Genomic DNA, 19,839 nt, shown 5'->3' on the forward strand with positions numbered 1-19,839 from the left:
GGGAGATTTGGTCTCACGGCTGGTGTTTGTGCATGTAGCGAAACCAAAAGTGATTTTAAACACTGTGTGAGAGGCAGGAAGAGAAATAGAGAACCCCAAAACCACAACATGTGGCCATGTTTCCACATTGAGGAGCAGGCTGTAAGAGCTGGGGTGTGTTCGTGGTAGAGCCTAGGCTGTGCAGTGCAGACAGAGATGCCTGCTGTTGCACAGCCCAGCGGTCAGGAGAGTTTGGGCTGGTGCAGTGAATCCTAGTTGCCTTTCTAGCTTGGTGATAGAATAGCAGTCTTGGAGCAGAGGAAAGGCCTCTGCTTTTCCTGTGACATTTGAGGACAATTCCTTTACCTGTGCAGGCGGAATTTACCAGTGGAAGACAGTGGGAGGAAGGCAAAGTAAGGGGAGAGGCTGCAGTACTGGTTGTAGTTAGGGATGCACAAGCTGGTGGAATGCATTCCCTGTTCAACCTCCTTCACGAGTGGAGTGCTCTGACTGCAAACTCTAGCAGGTAGGATTGCATTTGCTCAACTGGAAAAAGAAAACCAAAATCCTTTTCTCTCGTAAAACAAATACTGATCTGTGTCCCATAGATTTATCCTTTTCTCTCATGTTCTGCCATGCAGAATTTGCAGTCTGCAGGGTAGCTGTTCCTCACTGCTGCTCCTGGCCCTGGCAGCATACCTCGCTATAGGCATCTTTCTGCACCCCAGCTAACCACCACATGAAGTGGGCAATGGTAGGTTCAGGCTTTACTTCCTACTGCTTTCAATTGGACCTGTACTCTACTGAAGTGTATACTGAACTATATACTGACCTTTCTGCCTTACTTGTTTTGTCTGTTTCGTGCTTTGGTTATGATTGCCTCCCTTTTCAAAGGAGTTGATTGCATTTGTTTATGTGCAGTGTCCAAGAGGTTTGGCAGAGGTAAAGAGGGGTTGGCTGCTTTTGCTATTTATTTTTATACTATAGACCTTATAGTCTATGTGCTCTGCATTTGCATCAAGGAAGAGAGATTTGTGCAATATCTGCTTGTAAAAAGGAAAACATGGCAAATCATCCAGCTCTCTCCCATGAGGATTATCCATTCAATTATGGTTGTGTTCAGCACTCACCACAGTTCATTTCTATTGGGAATGTGTACCTGTGAAGTAGCAGGCTAAACACATTTTTAAATAAAATTTAGAGGTCGTAAGACCTATCCTACTGATCATTTCAGGCAGTAGGAAAAGCAAGCAGACTGCGTGTTTAGAAGAGAAAAAGAAGTCTCCTGGAATGCAATTCTCAATGCCAAGTACACTTTGTATAGAGTATCATGGAAAAACAGCATTTAAAAATGGAAAGGTCGGGATCTTGACCTGGTTGACTTCCACAAATGGTAAAATATGCTTACTGTTAAAGAAGAATATGTGCTGTGGAGGTACAGGACATGAAAGTGAGAATTAATAGTGTGAAGACAATCTTGCTTTTACCATCTGTAACTACAGTGAAAAATGTGCAGGTGGAGCTCTTACTAGAAGTGTCAAGATGCTTTGAATATTACTAAATGAAGATTCTGATCACATGGAATTACCTGAAGCTTTTGGGTTTTTTATATTTAACTTTTTGGCCTGTTTTTCAATCTAGAGAGATAGCTATAATGATGCATACTTGTCAAGTGCTACATGCAACAGGTACAATTTCCTCTTTAAAAGGTAAAGCCTGCTTGACCTATAGTTGTATTTGTGTGATTATATGCAATTTCACCCATGCAAAACATGACATGGATGTGTGCTTCTTATGATGGCTGACCTCAGTCTATTTACAAGTGGCTTAGTGTTGCAATTAAATCATGAACAAAATCGTGTCTGCCTTACCAAATGGAGTCTCTTAGCAGTGTAGAGTTAATGTAATTGATAATGGAGGAATGTCTTGAAATTGAGAACACACCAGTCACCCACTGATTAAGTTAAAGTTGAAATTCATTTGATATGATTTTCCTTGCAGCCTCTATGTTAGAATTTAACAGAATTTCTAAAATGAGCCTAATGACCCAGCTGAGATAGGGCACGTGAAGAATGAGTCTTAGAAGGGCCATGCAATGATGTATGTATGCATACAGGTTATGTATAAGCACTAAACTTGTTATTTTCTGCATGTTTAAGAAAGGCACTCTGAATTTAAAGATGCCCATAGTCCGTAGGTGCCAGAGCACTTACAGGATAAGATGGCTGTCTTGTGAATCACTTGAGTAATGCTTCTGCTCCATAAAGGTGCATAAACATATATGTGAATCTTCTCTTAAGAGGCTAATACAGCTGTTGAAATTCAGGGGTTTACTTTTGCACAGCTGAATTGGAAAGTACTTTGTAAATGTACTAGCTAGTTATTTAGAATGGTGTTCTCAATGCAGTGTCTGAACGTCTCATAAACGGTGTTGATCTTGCACTTACACAGCTGGCCAGAAAATGGAGTGAAGAATTTAGATGAAAACTTCTAGTGGAACTCCAGATCTGAATGAGACTGATAAACAGTTTAAAATTATTACCATTAAAAGCGCGAGCGACCAGGAGCACGGCGAACAGAGCGGGCAAACAGAGTGGAACAGAGCGGGCAAACAGAGCGGGACGAGGCAGTTTGCGCGGCAGTTCGCGCGGGCAGGTGAGCGGGATGGTGAGCACCCGTCGTATGGCCAGGGCCCGCTCTGGGAGCTCTGCTCTGGCTGCCCCGGCGGTGGCCAGCGTAGGCACCCAGACAGAGCCGATGAGAGGGGAGGCTGCAGGGCAGAGCTCGGAGTGTAGAGGGTGCCTGCACTGGTCTGGTAAGGGAAAGGTGCACTATGGGCAGGGCTGTGCTCAGTGCTCCCTGGTGGAGGCCCTCATGCAGCAGGGGCTGAGCTGCGGAATGCTATTAGCGGGCTTCGAGATGTCAGGGTAGCTGAGAGGAAGTGGGGCTGCTTGCTCCAGCCCCATACTGTGCAGAGGCCTCAAGCTTCCCCTCCAGCTCATGAAGGAAAGAAGGAGGCCACCAACCCGGGAAGCTGGGAATTAGTGACAAAGAAAAATAACAAAGGAAGGAGGAAAAGGACAACTAAAGGCAAGGGGCTTCCTCCTAAACCTGTTGTCCCCACGCAGAACCGCTTTGCTGTCCTGCAGGAGACTAACGAGGAAACACACTTGCACCACAAACAGCCAGATTATGCACGGGTAAAGATCTCTACTGGCGCTACAAAAAAAAAGCGGCAGGTCGTAGTAATAGGGGACTCTACTTTGAAAGGGACGGAAGCACTCGTCTGTCGGCCTGACCCTGTCTCGAGGGAGGTGTGCTGCCTACCGGGAGCACAGTTCAGGGATGTTACAGAGAGGCTGCCTGCTCTAGTAAGTTCCACGGACTATTACCCGCTCCTGGTGATCCATGTGGGTGCTAGGGATATAGATAGCAGTAGACTGGGGACCATAAAGAAAGACTACAGAGCCCTGGGAGAGGTGGTTAGGGGCTCCGGAGCTCAGATAAGTCTTTTCATCAATTCTCCAGGACACAGGGGAGGACCAAGAAAAAGCTAGGAGGATTGGCCAGGTCAATAGATGGTTAAAAGGGTGGTGTCATAGTCAGGGGTTTGGGTGTCTTGAACACGGGACTGAAGTTAGTAGGCCAGGTCTATTGGGGGCTGGTGGAGCTGGTCTAGTAAAGAAGAGGAAGAACAGTTTTGGTAGGAGGCTTGCCAGACTGGTCAAGGATGCTTTAAACTAGATGTGTTGGGGGAGGGGGGCATCATTCCATCCCAACACACCCAGTCAGTTGCCAGCACCTATAATAAATGCTCGGAACAATGTATATACATTCCGGCTGCTCCAGCCAACGAGTCGGCCTCAATTGGAGCTCGGCTCAGATGCCTCTATACAAACGCCCGTAGCATGGGGAACAAACAAGAGGAATTAGAGATGTGTGCACATCTACAGGGATATGATATAATAGGCATCACAGAAACATGGTGGGATGGCTCCTATGACTGGAGTGTTGGAATGGAAGGTTACAGGCTCTTTAGAAAAGACAGGCCAGGCAGGCGGGGAGGGGGAGTTGCCCTTTATGTTAGGGATAGGCTGGAGAGTATGGAACTCTGTCTGGGGGCAGGTGAGCAGTTTACAGAGAGTTTGTGGGTCAGGGTTAAAGGGAAAACAGCCGTGGGAGACATTACTGTGGGGATCTGTTACAGGCCGCCTGATCGAGGAGAACCTGTGGATGAAGCACTCTACAGACAGATAGGAACAGCCTCACGCTCGCAGGCCCTTGTTCTCATGGGGGACTTCAACCACCCTGACATCTGTTGGAACGATGGCACTGCACGGCACAAGCAATCCAGGAGGTTCCTCGATTGTGTGAAAGACAACTTCCTTCTGCAAGTAATAGAGGAGCCGACAAGGAGAGGTGCCATGCTTGACCTTGTGCTCACCAACAGGGAAGGGCTTGTTGAGAATGTGGTACTCCAGGGCAGCCTTGGATGTAGCAATCACGAGATGGTCGAATTTGAGATCCCCAGGACAGTGAGAAGAGCGTGCAGCAAGCTCACTGCCCTGGACTTCAAAAGAGCAGACTTTGGCCTCTTCAGGAACCTGCTTAGTAAGGTTCCATGGGATATAGCCCTGGAGGGCAGGGGGGCCCAAGACTGCTGGTTGATATTCAAGGATCACCTGCTACAAGCTCAGGAGTGCTGCATCCCAACTAGAAGGAAGTGCAGCAGGAGGGCCAGGAGACCTCCTTGGATGGATAAGGAGCTGCTGAGGAAAATTCAAAGGAAAAAAGAGGCTTATAAAAAATGGAAGCAAGGACAGGCAGCCTGGGTAGAGTACAGGGATGTTGTCCAGGAAGCTAGGGACCAGGTTAGGAAGGCTAAGGCCCAGTTAGAATTAAACCTAGCCAGGGATGTTAAGGATAACAGGACGGGATTCTACAGGTACGTAGCAAACAAAAAACAGACTAGGGACAACATAGGCCCCCTGAGGAAGCTTTCAGGAGAACTGGCTACACAGGATTTGTAGAAGGCTGAGGTTCTGAATGACTTCTTCGCCTCGGTCTTCACTGGCAAAGGCTCTGACTGCACCACCCAGGTCTTAGAAGGCAGACGCAGGGACTGTGAGAATGAAGACCTTGGGCCCACTGTAGGAGAGGATCTGGTTCGAGACCATCTTAAAAATCTGAATGCGCACAAGTCCGTGGGACCTGATGGAATCCATCCGCGGGTCCTGAAGGAGCTGGCGAATGAAGTTGCTAAGCCACTGGCCATCCTGTTTGAAAAATCATGGCAGTCAGGTGAAGTTCCCGATGACTGGAAAAAGGGAAATATAACCCCCATTTTCAAGAAGGGGAAAATGGAAGACCCAGGGAATTACAGACCAGTCAGTCTCACCTCTGTGCCTGGCAAAATCTTGGAGCACATTCTCCTGGAAGGCATGCTAAGGCACATGAAAAACAACAAGGTGCTTGGTGACAGCCAGCATGGCTTCATTAAGGGGAAATCCTGCCTGACCAATCTGGTGGCCTTCTATGATGGGGCTACGGAACTGATGGACAAGGGTAAAGCAGTTGATGTCATCTACCTGGACTTGTGCAAAGCGTTTGACACTGTCCCACACGACATCCTTCTCTCTGAATTGGAGAGACATCAATTTGATGGATGGACCACTCGGTGGATAAAGAACTGGCTGGATGGCTGCACACAAAGAGTTGTGGTCAATGGCTCAATGTCCAGCTGGAGACCAGTAACGAGTGGTGTCCCTCAGGGATCAGTGTTGGGACCGGTCTCGTTTAACATCTTCATCACTGACATGGACAGTGGGATTGAGTGCACCCTCAGCAAGTTCGCCGATGACACCAAGCTGTGTGGTCCGGTTGATACGCTGGAGGGAAGGGATGCCATCCAGAGGGACCTTGACACGCTTGTAAGGTGGGCTGATGCCAACCTTATGAAGTTCAACCATGACAAGTGCAAGGTCCTACACCTGGGTCAGAGCAGTCCCAGGCACGGCTACAGATTGGGCAAAGGAGAGATTCAGAGCGGCCCTGCAGAGAAGGACTTGGGGGTGCTGGTCGATGAGAAAATGAACATGGGTTGGCTTCAGTGTGCGCTCGCAGCCCAGAAAGCCAAGCGTATCCTGGGCTGCATCAAAAGGAGCGTGACCAGCATATAGAAGGAGGTGATCCTGCCCCTCTACTCTGCTCTTGTGAGACCTCACCTGGAGTATTGTGTGCAGTTCTGGTGTCCTCAACATAAAAAGGACATGGAACTGTTGGAACAAGTCCAGAGGAGGGCCACAAGGATGATCAGGGGACTGGAGCACCTCCCGTATGAAGACAGGCTGAGGAAGTTGGGGCTGTTCAGCCTGAAGAAGAGAAGGCTGCGTGGAGACCTCATAGCAGCCTTCCAGTACCTGAAGGGGGCCTATAGGGATGCTGGGGAGGGACTCTTCATTAGGGACTGTAATGACAGGACAAGGGGTAACGGGTTAAAACTTAAACAGGGAAAGTTTAGATTGGATATAAGGAGGAAATTCTTTCCTGTTAGGGTGGTGAGGCACTGGAATGGGCTGCCCAGGGAGGTTGTGAGTGCTCCATCCCTGACAGTGTTCAAGGCCAGGTTGGATGAAGCCTTGTGTGGGATGGTTTAGTGTGAGGTGTCCCTGCCCATGGCAGGGGGGTTGGAACTAGATGATCTTGAGGTCCTTTCCAACCCTAACTGTTCTATGATTCTAAATTAGTATTAATTCCTTTTGTTCTTGAAAATATTTACTTACAGCCATATCTAGCCTTCTTACTCATTTGGACCTTGTGAACTAAACATTTGAACACCTTTAAACTGCAGCCATGGTGGAATAGCGAAGTGTTATTTTTCCCATCTTTCAGAGGGAACTCAGAGTAAGATAAGTTCTGCAGAACAGGAATCAACCCAAGTGTCCAGACTATTGCCTTAATCATTAGGTAGAGCCTCCTTTACATTCAACATTATACAAGTTTAAGTCCATGCAAATGCTGTTGCATAAAAACATGTCATTAAATCTTCAATAGATTTAGCTCTAACATTATAGCTTCTGTAGGGGGAAGTCAGAGGCCATACAGCTGAATGAGCCCTCTGTCATTAAATACTGCAAGGCAGCCTCATATTTTGCATCTCTTACACTAAGTATAATTGTGAATAAAAATAATTTTCACTTTTTTTTTTTCCTTGGTTGCCCTCTATAGTAATTTTTATCTTTTAAAATAGTAGTTCCACTTGTCCTATAAGGCACTTGTAGATAGATTTAGGTTTACTTGAGTTTACATGATATATTAATTTTTCTGGCCACTTACTTGTTTGCATGCACTTGTCAGAGCCACCATTAAATGTGTTCTTATTGAAACTGTTTACCTGAATACTATGCCTCCTTTCAATATAGCAGATTTTTTCCGGCAGTGTGCTTTTCTTCTCAACTTCATACTTAACACTCTAAAAGAACAAGAATTTTGACCCAGCAATGTAACTAAACATGAGGTCAGATCTGGTATTCATTCCATAATTAAGGAAAAATATTCTGACCTCGATGACCCTGTAAAACAAATATAAGGCCTGTCTTAAGCAGTGTGATTTCGAGTTATGAATCTTTATAAAAAGGTTACATGTTTTCCTGGTGTTTGAGTTTCACAATTGTCTACTTGATCTTGATTTTTTAAAGACATACCTATGTTAATTGATTAGTATTAATAGTTCTACTCAGGTCAGTCAGTTGGAGCTCTTCAGTAATAAGCCTACATCCTTACAAATCTAGCACAAATAGTTAAATTCCTATTGAAACCATACATAGTCTATATCAGGAATCCTGAAATATTTGGAGCCACCTCATCACCCTCTTAACTGCCTTGCTCACATAGCCCTACTGGAGCTAATGATGCTTCTATGCAAGCAGCTACACCCCACCTCGTCCATTAAAGAAGGTCTAGCTGAAGGGCTGGAAACTTATTTCTCTTAATATCCTTCAAGCTAAAAGCCTGGTTTTGCAGAGTCTAAAATTTGCAGTAAAATGGACTTTTAAATGTAGAATTAGAGGCATTTGCAAGAGTATTACATTATAGTTTTTTAATTGGAGTGTTGAAGGGGATATTTTGTGTTTGCATGTTTTCATTTTTTCCTTCTGTTATTATTTTGTGTAATTACATGATTGGCTCTGCATTAAAACTTGAAATAGATGTATCACCTTGAATTTGGTAAGTTCACCCACTGTCAAATGTTGTTAATCAAAATGCCAAGGAAAGTCAAGTCTTGGAGAAGTAACCCGGCCACAGTGCAGGTAGCAGCTACAGAGAGAGAAAGCGCTCCTCAGTCCTGTGAAGGTGCCTTCTGCCTTGGTAGACTGAACTGCGCTCAACAGCAGTCGTAATCATCCTATAAAGGGTAGATGCTTGCGGGCTGGTTGTGTGCCATGTTCTGCAGATAGTGGAATTATTAAAGATTGTGCAATGCTATCATTTGTAATAAATGAGATAGAGTGGGAGCTAGTTAGGAAGTGAACAGTGGGGTCTTTCATGTTTCTGAACTACTGGACCAATTTAAAAGGCACTTGCATTTAAAATCATTTTAAAAGAGTGAACATTCTTGTGCTGTCAGTGATGACAGAGGTGGCTGAATTCCATGTTTTGCAAGTGGCTGCATCGGCAGTTAGTGACAACTTTTAAATTGTGCTAGAAGCTGTGGAAGGCCATGTGGGCCGGAGAATTAATTTCATTACACACAGGAAGAAGTTCAAAGTCCAAGAGACAATGAAGCTACATTATGCTTTTTTTGAAGCTCTGATAATAACAAACCACAGCAGTTTCACTTCGCAGGTAGTGCCTGCTGATAATGGTACAGAACTAAGGTTGTGAACAGTGACAGAAGAGGCAGGGGGAAGGCGTTACGTCAGTGAAGAAAAATGTTTGTGTTGAAATTTGTATCATCTCTCTCAGAGATACAGGAAAACCAACTTTTTCACTAATCAAATTAGTGAGGTTTTCAGGGGCAAAGAAAACCTCAGTAAAAGGTTAGAACGCTTACACTCCGGAGTAGCTAAGACAAACCAAAAGAACTAATTTTGCATTATACCATACCATAATTATTTGATAAACAGCTATATGAATTGCAAAATCCTGGACGCTTGTGCTTTGAGCTATGCATGACAATTTCAGAGGCAGCAGACTCAGCTCTTAATTGACGAAGCTCCCTGCCCAGACTATCACTGAATGCTTATTAAGGGGGTGATAATAAAAAATGTGTTATATTTAACCCAACTGCCTTTTTTTGCTCATTGTTTTGGTATTTGTGGATAGTTCTTGCTTTCCTGCAGGCTTGAAAATGTTTGTGGTGCAGAAACAGCTGGCTCTTTTATTTCTTGATGCTTACTAATGGATTTAAGCAGCCAACTGCTCACTGACAAGTATCTGTGTATTCGCTCAATCCCTAGGTTGCCCGTGTAGAGCTCTGAAGTGAGAAGAAATGTGGAACACAGGCGGCTGTTGCCTGAACACAGGACTGACCACACTGAGCAGAAGCAGCAAAGCTTCATCCCTGCCCAAAGCCAGGGATGGCTGCAGGTTCCTTACCAGGATTATGGTGGTTATTCTGTTAAAGTAATTTTCCTGAATGTACATGCACATATTGGATGGAGGAAACCATTGATTTTCATAATTCTTTCTCACAGATACTGCAATGTGTGTCTACTTTGCTGTCTGCAACAAACTGCAGTCAGATTTATCATAAATTACATGTGTGTTGCAGCAGTGTTTCCTTAAAGTCACTGCGGCTAACTCTTCTTTTTAATCTGTGTGTCAAATTTCTCAAGAGCAAGAAAACTTTTCTAATCCAGTAGTACTTTTCTATTGTGCTTTAGCTCCAAACAAGTATCATCTCCAGGATATTACAGGGTAACACCTGACGAATGTTAGAACTACCTAGACTAGTATTTGTAATTGTCTTAAACCAGTTCTGGAGCACTTAGCACACTTCAGCTAATTCACCTTACTGGGAAGTGTTTCCCCTGCAGAGGAATACTTAAACTCTGGGCTGTGATGCCCTGCTATCATTGCTGCCTTTGGTATCTTTAGTCATCTTGGAGGAGAGAACTGGGAGCTATGCAGAAGCTGAAGTGAATTCATAGCACACTGGTGCCTATGGTGACTTAACAGCCAACTGCCTTGAAGCAGACAGCATGCTCCCCAGTGCAGATGCAAGCCAGGAGTTCTTGCAACATTTAATTCCCTAATACAACAGTCAAACTAAATGGTAACTGACTCTGTTGGCTTTTGAGCCTTAGCACCTTTGTAGCTTGAAGTGTTGCCCTCACACTTGTGCAGCACCACTGCATTGTCATTGAAGTTCCTCGGGTCTTATTTAAGCCTTTTACAGGGATTGCCATGCACTCAAATGTGTGATCACTCATAGTTGCCTCCTTTCCTACACCTACCAGTAAATGATGAAAATTTTGCAACAGAGGAGAATGTAAATATTCATGCACAAAGAAGTTCAGACACAGCTCTTGGCAATACTGTATTCTCCCCATTGCAACTTGGCGTTAAGGCATAAAGCCATATTCCCACTAACAGAAGATACGATCATTCTGCTAGGGGGAGAGCTGTGGCTGTTGTGTGACTTCTGTGGGTTTAAGTGGCTAAACTCAATTGTGTATCGTCAGAGTTTTCCATAGTGTAGGAACGGGGATGCCAAGCCAACTGGCAGAAGGACTGGATGACATCCAGCCTCACTCAGTACAGGGGCCGCAGCAGCCCTTGCTACTTGGCAAATGCTTCCCACCAGCTTTGAGGATGGTGGGGCTGACCAGAGAGGTGATTTCACATGAAGCCTGCTGGCTGGGCTCTGGGTTCGGCTGGGGAACCGACGTGTCCCCCCTGGCCAGTGATTAATACCAAGAATCGCTGTTCCTCTCGAACCCGACCCAGCCGCCTTCCTGGCAGAGCATCTTTTGGCGACTGCACACAGGCAGAGGGGGGCCCGGCTCGGGCTCCTTCCAGCACCCCGGCCCCATTCTCCTCCGGGGGCCCCCCTCGGCGCGCAGCCGCCTCGGAGCCGCCGGGGCGGGAGCGGGACGTCCCCGCGGGGCTCTCCGGGGGCCGAAGCTCGGCCGCGCCGCACATGGCCAGCGAAGGCGGCGAGGGCGCGACGCTCCCCCGGGGAGGGGCTGCCCGTGTGCCGGCGGCGGGCGGCCCCCGCCCCGCACACCCCTCCTTCGCGGGGGGAGCGGGAGGGAAACCCCCAGTTCCGCTTCCTGACGGCGCCTCGGCCCGGGCGGGGAGCGGCGGCCGGAGCGCGGGGCTGCCGGTGCCCATGGCCGGCGAGCGGACGCGGCGCTTCACGCGGAGCCTGCTGCGGCCGGGGCAGGCGGCGGAGCTGCGGCACAGCGCGGCGGCCGCGGCCGCCAGCGGGCGGCTCCAGCAGCGGGTGAGTGCGGCGGGCGGGGCAGCGCCGCGCCGGCCGGAGCGGGGCGGCTGCGGCGGGGAGTCGGGAGCGGGCACCGGCCCAGGTGCGAAGCGAGCCGGGAGGGGCGCGGCGCGGCGCGGCGGGCGGCCCCGCGGGGACCGGAGCGGAGGGCGCCGCATTGGGTCCCCCGGCTCCTGCGCCTCGTCGCTCGCCGCCGGTACCGCCGCGCCTGCTGTCCGCGCCTGCCCGTGTCAGCGCTACCGACGGCTGCTGACGTTCCGCTCTTCTCAGGAGCGTTCTTTCTTTCCTGCGTTTCGCCGATTCTCTTTTCTTTTGGATGAGTTTTGCACGGGCGGAGGGAGTGAAACACGAAGAGTGCGTTATCAGCGGTAGAACGAGCCTGGTGTGCTCGGGGGACCGGGACCCGATCTCCCCAGGTCTCCCGAGTAGTTGTCAGCCACGTGATTTTTAGGTACTTCGTAGGCTACATGCTCCTGTGTAACCCTAACTGTCGAGCTGAGTGTGTGCTTTTGGTGATTTCCACTGGAAACCCCATGGAAGGAGGCCTGATGTGCCGTACAAACACAGACCTTGGTTTTCCTGGCAGCATTCACTTCTGAAATGCATTGTATGAGGCTTCAGTCCCCACATCTGTCCATCAGTGGAATAGCATAAAAGGGCTGTAAGCTGTTACCACATTACTTTATCAGTATTTTCTCTTCCCTTTATGTGGCTGTATGCAAGACTTTAGCTGATAGACGCAGATGGCGAACTGTTAGGGTTCACAGAGAAATGTCCACTAGGCTTTTTGAATCACTAGCCATTTGAGTCATTCATTAGCCATTTTCATATTAAGCTCACTTTGAATCTAAAGCTATGTGTTATGAGAGATAAATGATAGATGATTAAGCCTATCATTTCTGTGAATCATGCAACTCAGATAAATATTTTCTAGATATTCAGGCAGCACAGCTCATGAAGTAGACTGAAAAGCTGAAAGAGGGAAAGTTTTAAGTGAAATGTCATCACCCATCAAAGCTTACCCCAGTGCCAGTGACTCAATGCAATGCACTCTGTCTGCACAAAACGGGAAATAATTCTGCAGCTACGTTCCCGTGGACTTAGTGGCCCATTTCCACCTTCGGAGGGACCTTGCCCACTTGAAATGGAGAGCAGTGCTAAAACAGCTGTCCTGCTTGGAGGCAGCAGCCAGTTCATGCTTCCGAGCTGCCTGTGCACCAAATGCGAGTCCTTTGCTTTACCTCACTGGATTTGCAGTGCTTTTGCCGTCAGATTTGAAGGTCTTAATCAAATATTTCCAGGCTTCTGACATGTGAAAGTTTGATAGAAACTCAGAGGTTGTATGTGCTGTCAGCCTGCGTCAAATCCTCAAGTGTCTCTACAACTGTACCGCTGGCAGATGCGCGTGGTCCTGCCCTCTGGGCGCGTAGAGAGCAGAATTTGCCCCGTTGTCAAACAGGATACGCTACACTGATAAAGGTTTGGTGGGAACGTTCTAGGAACTGACGGTTGGTTTGGGCTCTGCCCAAATGCTGTGTGGAATAGTTGTCCCCTAAGAGTGTATTTAAGTCTATATACCAGCTAAACTGTCGTATTGTCTCATTGCATTTTAGCATGTTATAAACGAAGCTCTATTAGAAGTATATTTTATTCTGCTGTGTCTCTGCTCTAAGAGTGCAAAAAAACCCAGAGAATGAGATTGATGAAACAGATCTGAATGTGATGGTCTGGATCCTTTGAGAAGTGTGGGGGTTTTAAGGTGTTGCGAACAGATCTGATACTGCTGACTTAAGAATATAGTGTTTCATTAACTGCTCATGCATTTGAGTTATGTTTTATTCATTCTACCTTTAAAACATAAAGACTTCAGCTGTGGGGTGGTGAAAATCATCTACGGCTTCTGTGAGTCTGACTTCCTGTTGTCTGATGAAACGTGTACTGGTACTGGATTTCATCAGTGCTTTTGATTTGATATGTGAGGAAATGTAGTTTGATCTGCAAAGGCGGTCTTTGAAAGACACTGGCGCTAAGATTTGAAGACACCAGGCCAAATTCTGGTTTCAGTTATATTGCTCAGTGGGAGCACTTAGGGACTTCCAGATGTTACATTTTATTCACCAGCAGGCCCAATGGTTCTGAAGTCTGGGTTGCTTGCTGTGTTGAATACATATGGCTCTGGGAAACTTAATGAAGTTACCATACTTTTTTGGGCTGCCAGTAGTGTTGCCTGTGAAAGGCAAATTTTATAGGATACCTTGTGCTGAGAACGCATGCTGGAGTAAAAAGCTGTTATTTTTCTAGCTACATCAAGGAGGAGTAGGCAGGCTTAACCATTGCATCTTGGCTAACAGGCAGAAGATCCCTTGACAGCTGTAACCAGGGTTGCTGGTTGTCTGTAGCCGGATTTGGGGCTGCCAGTGGAGCTGGGATGTTGTGTGTTGGGCAGTGATCGTTGCCTCTGGATCCGTAATGCTGAGTGCCAGGGCCAGCTGGTCTGTTGAGGTATGTTTTCCAGGGAAGCTCCCCTGGCCTATATGTCTTGCACGTGGGGGGGATGCTGGCATGACACACCACTGTGGTAAAGCTGCTTGGGCACTATTATAGAAGAGTCCTGCAGGACATTAAATTTCTGTCTGAATTTGCTCTTTGTTGTACCAGAATTGAATTTTCTTACAGAAGAGAAAAATCTGGTACATTCACTGTGTATTCAGTGACATGCATCGGTTCTCATTGCGTCTTGCTCTGGATGTTATCAGCACCTTATATTGCAGTTATACTAAACCTGACTTGTGTTGGAGAGTCCGGAAAGTCATCAGAGCTCCTGTCATGAGTCTGCAGATAACTGGCTGCTACAGAGTAAGGAAGTGCAAAGATAAAAAGTGTAAAGCATTAAGTGCAAAGGTGGAAAGTGTGAAGAATTAAGTTAAAGGTGTGAAGAATTAAGTTAAAGGTGTAAAGAATGAAGCCTCCTGGTACTGCTTTGTGTATGTCCTGTATTGAATTGCTGGGCCTCTCGTAGTAGTGTTTGTAACAGCACCTGCAGTGAGGGTTGTTAGTGTTGTAGCAATTTGGTAAGAGCCTAGGGATCAAATTCCTATGCAACATAGCTGTGTTCCAGTAAAATGGAATGTTGTGTCTTTTAGGTCTTCACTGTCTTCAGATATGTTGCTTTTTCTTTAGTATGCTTTACCTTTCCTTTTCCTCATGTTTATTCATTTAATATGGGAAATACTAATACTAATATGGGAAAGCTGCTAGTATTCAGCAGAGAAATCTGTAGAAAGAAGAAGTGTCAGTGTAATTGGGGGAAAGGGGATGGCAGAAGTAAGGATATTTATCATTTGGTATTGTATTGTTTAACGGAGGAATTTCTGTAGTGCCCTGAAAGACAGAAAGTGGAAACAGAGGTTGAGGGTGGAATATACACATGTATCTTGCTGGTAGGAAGTAGTAGCTGCAGTGTTTTGGCACAAGTAGCACATTCTACATTAATTACTCAACTCTTCAGCAAGTGGAGAGAGTGGTGCTATCAGTTAATAGTGCGTGGCAGTACTTCAGGTTGTTTCCATAAGTGCCTCGTTAAGCCTTTATGTAGAAAAGGCAATTCACCAACCTAGTCAGTGGACTAGGTCAGCGGCATCTAGATGGTAAATAATTTATTGCGTTTTGAAACTTTGTTGCAAAATTCTTTGTCTGTTGTAATAGAAAAGGCTTTTTTGGAAGTTGCTTTATGAACACTGTGCACAAGAAAGGGAAATTAATACGGGGCTGTGTCTGTGTCAGTAGCTGCAGCAGTGCTTCACTGGGAGTTTTAAAATAGGGACGGGGCAGTCAGCGTTCCTAGAAATGGGCTCGCTAGCTGCTTGGTTCTAGGCTTCATGTGATGCTATTATTTCCAGATCTCAATTAATTTGGCTAAGTACTGCTTGCTGAAGTACTCATCCTTTACATGAAGTATTGTGACATTGTTTTTATAAAAGAGCTGTGGGGGGTCTTGATCCTCATCTCTTTTCTGTACTTAAACAAGTTAATAGTAGTCTGGAATTGGGCTGTTGCTCCACATGTCTTTTTTTTTGGCAGAGTTTTCTTTCCATCACATTGCAGCCAAGCACAGAGAGTTGTGTCCAATGTCCTTGTACTGGCTGTCTCTTTTGAGTGGAAAGCTGGATTACATGGCTTTTTTTCCCCACAAAATGGGTTTCCCCCCTTGTTATATTACCTGGGGCCACTGTGATTCCTCCCTGAAACAACAGTTTCCATTTGTTTTCAGTGTGTATTTTATGTGGTATTTTCTTCACAAATAATAAAATCTTGGTGTTGTAGTTGATGTTTCTAGTTTGGGTAGGTAATGAACTGTTGGAGGTTTTTTGTGACTCCAGCAGCATGTTGTAGTCTCTCAAGGAAAGTAACATATATTATTCACAGCTTCACAGAGAGCACTCACTGCCTTGGTACCCTGAATAATAATAACAGAGCTTTGGCTGTGCTTATATTGTTGGAGCATACTGTACGGTGTTTTCTCATTACGTGGCCATGCTTGAATTGGTCTTCCATGTTGAGAATCAGGCCAGTGAGTGAAATAACACTGAAAACTTCATCTGTTGAGAAGGTGCAGTGTTAACTGCGCTATTCCAAAGAGAGAAACTGGACCGTGAAAGCATCCTTTTTCTGACAATATTCTGTTGGATAGTTTGTCTAGGGTGAACCAAAGCAAGGCATTTATATGACAGCGAATATGCCACGGCACTCTGTACAAAATAGGCTCTCTGTGGTTGTACATACGTGTATATTCACGGCCTTCACAGAGCAGTCTTCACTTTTTGTCTGTTTCCCTGCAGATTTCTTAATGTGTTGGCTCTTTCTCACTTTTGTGTTTTCTTTGGTTAAGGCTGAGGTGATCGCCTGGTGAAGTAATCTTAAAAACACGTGCATAAATGAAAGCCTCATCCCGTTTTGGCGGTTGAGGAGAGAGAGTGCGTTTGTTCATGGCACAGGCATAAGCGAATATTATCTACAGTCTGGAGCTGGTAGTTCTGCTTTTGTGAGCCTTTCCATTTGAGATAATGGTTTGCTCAGGGCAGACAACTTGTCAGGCAGTTTGTGATGTTAGCAACCTTCTGGGAACGAATGCACTACAATATTGAAGTATTAAACAACTTGTTTGTGTTTGTATTTTACCTGTGAACCTTGTTAGTGAATCTGTATGCCAAAATTCCTCTTTAATTAATATCCTGTGCAGCATCCCTTACCTGTTCAAAGACAAGACCCACACTACTTGCAGGTAGTCTCCTTTCAAAGCAAATTTTTGTTCTGAAATGTCTGAGTATTTTCATAGCTATTCTTCAGTTGGGGTATCCCAGGGGCATTCGCAGTGGTGTGGCCCTGACAAAGATCTGACCCTTTTCAACTGGCTGCTGGAGCCCAGATATAAGGGCACACGAAGCAAAGGACATGGGCAAGAATGCACCGCTTGCACATTCTCCAGCTGCTGGACTCCCTCCTCTGCAGGCAGACAAAAGGGCCAAAGTCTTCTGAGCAATTCTGGGAACTTCATCTGAGACTGGCACTGGGTATTAAATTGGTGCTGAAATAAGGAAAAGTTGATAAGGGACGAGAGCCTCAGAGAGGGTGGAGACAGAGAAGGGAAGAAAATGGTTTAGCAAGAAGTTGAAAGTGTTGGAGAAAATGGGGGAAAAGAGGAAGGACTTTGTGGGCAAAGAGAGGCTGAAGAAGACAGTAAAACGAAGGAAAGAAGTGAAGAGAGCTGCAAAAAAGATTTATCAGGTTGGTGAATAACTCCTAACATGCAAGCCCCGGCAGTCATTTAGTAGGCAGGGACATTGAGACACTCGGATTTAAATGCAGTCTTTACTGTTTTCTTCATCTGTCACTTGACTAACATGTTGTTTTAAATTCATGGGAAGTGAGTCAGCTTGAGTAACTCAAAATACTCTCAGTTTATAGAAGCTGCATTAACTTGTTTCCCTCTCTTACAAGGTTAAATGAAGGGTCTGGGGAGGGAGACAATGAATGGCAATAGGAAAGAGACAGAAAATATGAAAAATTAAGCCTCCTGTTGGCTTTGTAGGAGGGCAGTTGCACAGAGAGAAGGTTTGATGTTGTAGTTTGTAACAGGCAGTTCTGCAGTGCGTATGTCACTTCCAGAAGTCAAAACATGTTTGGAGCTTTTCTAGCACAAGGTCAAAAGCCTATGAAATAGTGACAGAGATGTGATTATTACACAAACAACAAAGACTTACTTGCAGAATGTGTAATGGCTCCAGTTTAGGATTGCCTGCATTTCACAGAACTCAACAATAATTTTCTGAGGCTAGATTTTATTTGCGGTCTGTTTTATAGCAACTGTGTATTTTATATGGGGACATACCAACAAAACCGGGGATAAAGTTTGCAAGAAAAACAAAACACCAGAAGCTAACTGCCTGAGATCATGCAATACATCTATAGTAAAAGCCTTAGAATTATTGTTCTAGAGTTTGTTCCCATCATGTGCTGTCCTGCCCCATATGGCTGAGCAATTTCCCTGGCTCTTAAGACCGTTTCACAGTCTGCCCCACTGTTGTCCTTACGGATATGGGCAATTTTTCCCTCTCCTGTAAAATGTAAGAAAACAGAGAGCTGCCTGCCCTTTGTGTGCTTGCTTAGTTTAACTGACTTCTGCTCACGTTGTCCCTTTCTGGGCAGAGCAGAACCAGGCTCTAAGTAGCAGTGTAGTAAGAGGGCACCAAGCTACAGTAGTGCTAAATGGTGCTATGTGTCAATGAAGCCTTCCTGAGCCGTTCTCTTATACAGGAGAAACTCAGGAAGCTTTTTCTTCTTATTATTACCAGCTCCACCTCTCCTTTGTTTCACAGGTTGGGTTCACAATGCAGCAGTCTTATTATTTTTACCCCTCCATGTCAGTGATACATACTTACAACCTAAACACATTGCTTAAATATGTTTTTAGTGGATTACTTATAATCTCTAGTACCATCTTTCCCTCCCGTAATACACACAGGCAGGAGGTCAGTGTTGCTTTTTCTGATCTTAAATTTTGTACAAATTCATGGAGACGGTTCCCTTGGAGCACTGGGGATGGTGCTGCCCAGCCTCTCCTCCCCAGTTTGTACTCAGGGAGTTAACATCCAGCCTCTTTGCTCTAGTACTGTAATGTTACTTTTCAGCTGCAACCCAAATACTACATGTTTTGGAACGCAATGTCATGTTTTGAGGTTACACAATGTAGATACGCTTGAAGCTTGTATAAAAATAGGTCAGGTGGGGAAATCTGGATACCTTTGTGATATGTGCAGGTTCATACTGTGCAAACAGCAGCATTAGGATCCCAGGTGAGTATAGTGAAATAGGTGCCTCACTCCAACAGGAGTCTTCTGCTGCCTCAATGAAACAAGGTTTTATCTCTTTAGTCTCAAATAAAAACCCCAAACCTAAAAAAGCTCAAAAATTGAAGAACGTAGACTGTATTACATTTTAAGTTACGTGTTAACTAACTATTAGCTTATTGCTGGATTTTCTTCCCGCTGTTCCTGTTGTGCAGTTGATATTGTGTGCATTGTACAGATATTTAATAAGCTGTTAATACTGTAGTGATTTTCTTAATTCTGAGTGTAGTTTTCCACTGCTGTTATGTGGTGAGAGTACAAGAAAACTCTGTCATTGAGTCTGAAATGGGCTTTTTAGCTTTGAGAGTAATGTTGGTTGCCTTAAAGCAAACACAATTCTAGGTTACTTTGACATACTGACCTAAATTAAAGGATGTAGATATAATGAAATTTAACGAATGCAATGGAGTTGGATGTAACAGAGGGGGGAAAAAGCGCTTGCTTTTTTAAGTGTTACCATTTACCAAGAGAAGTAGTAAAGAAATGTTCTGTCTAAAACTGGAATGACTGGATATGTTTAGCATAGGAAAAAGGGAAAAGTCTTTATTACCTTTGGGTTTGGTTAACCATAGTGGATTTTAATCTTTAAGCTGTCATTGTTTAAAGGCGTTATTTGCCCATGTCTGTTTTCTGCCGGGTGTACCTGCTTTTGCAGCTGTGAGCAGACTGGTGGATGTCAGGGTTTTTGAGGAATGTACTTCTATTTTATAGTCAAGAATGAAATTCGGGACTCTCAGGTGTCTCATAGCACACGCCTTTCCTTTTCTAGGGCTAAGGTAGAGGCTCCCCAAGTGGGGGGCACAGTGGCTCTGCGGAACAAGACTTGGAAACATCTTTTATCCAAAATGTGTCTGGAATGCTTTAGCTGTGGGTTAAATGTGTCTGTGTTTTGATGTAGGTTCCTCAGAGATCTTTGTTCTAGACTGGTTTAGGGTTTGGTTTTGGGTTAGGGTTTCTTTTTTCCTTCTTTGAAGGGAGAGATTTGCATGGTTTGAAGAAAATACA

The 19,839-nt window shown here is 45.4% G+C and overlaps 1 protein-coding gene and 1 long non-coding RNA gene across 5 annotated transcripts in view; both read left to right on the top strand.

Annotated features, from left to right (window-relative positions):
* Positions 1-218: 218 nt before the first annotated feature.
* Positions 219-9,750, top strand: LOC136012135 (uncharacterized). Its single transcript, XR_010611582.1, has 3 exons — positions 219-505; positions 588-733; positions 9,438-9,750. It is a non-coding gene; the product is annotated as an uncharacterized LOC136012135 (long non-coding RNA).
* A 1,549-nt stretch (positions 9,751-11,299) lies between these two features.
* DOCK10 (dedicator of cytokinesis 10) overlaps positions 11,300-19,839 on the top strand; it is a 162,490-nt gene continuing 153,950 nt past the window's right edge. For 3 of the 4 annotated variants that reach the window (XM_065674998.1, XM_065674999.1, XM_065675000.1), the window contains exon 1: positions 11,300-11,428. In XM_065674998.1, the coding sequence (XP_065531070.1) occupies positions 11,315-11,428 (114 nt within the window). In that variant the 5' untranslated portion in view covers positions 11,300-11,314. Of the gene's footprint in view, positions 11,429-17,095; positions 17,213-19,839 lie in introns of those variants that run through there. The other variant, XM_065675002.1, reaches the window with a different exon arrangement.

Source organism: Lathamus discolor, chromosome 3 (genome assembly GCF_037157495.1).
Source record: "Lathamus discolor isolate bLatDis1 chromosome 3, bLatDis1.hap1, whole genome shotgun sequence".
In the NCBI taxonomy this organism is placed as follows: domain Eukaryota; kingdom Metazoa; phylum Chordata; class Aves; order Psittaciformes; family Psittacidae; genus Lathamus; species Lathamus discolor.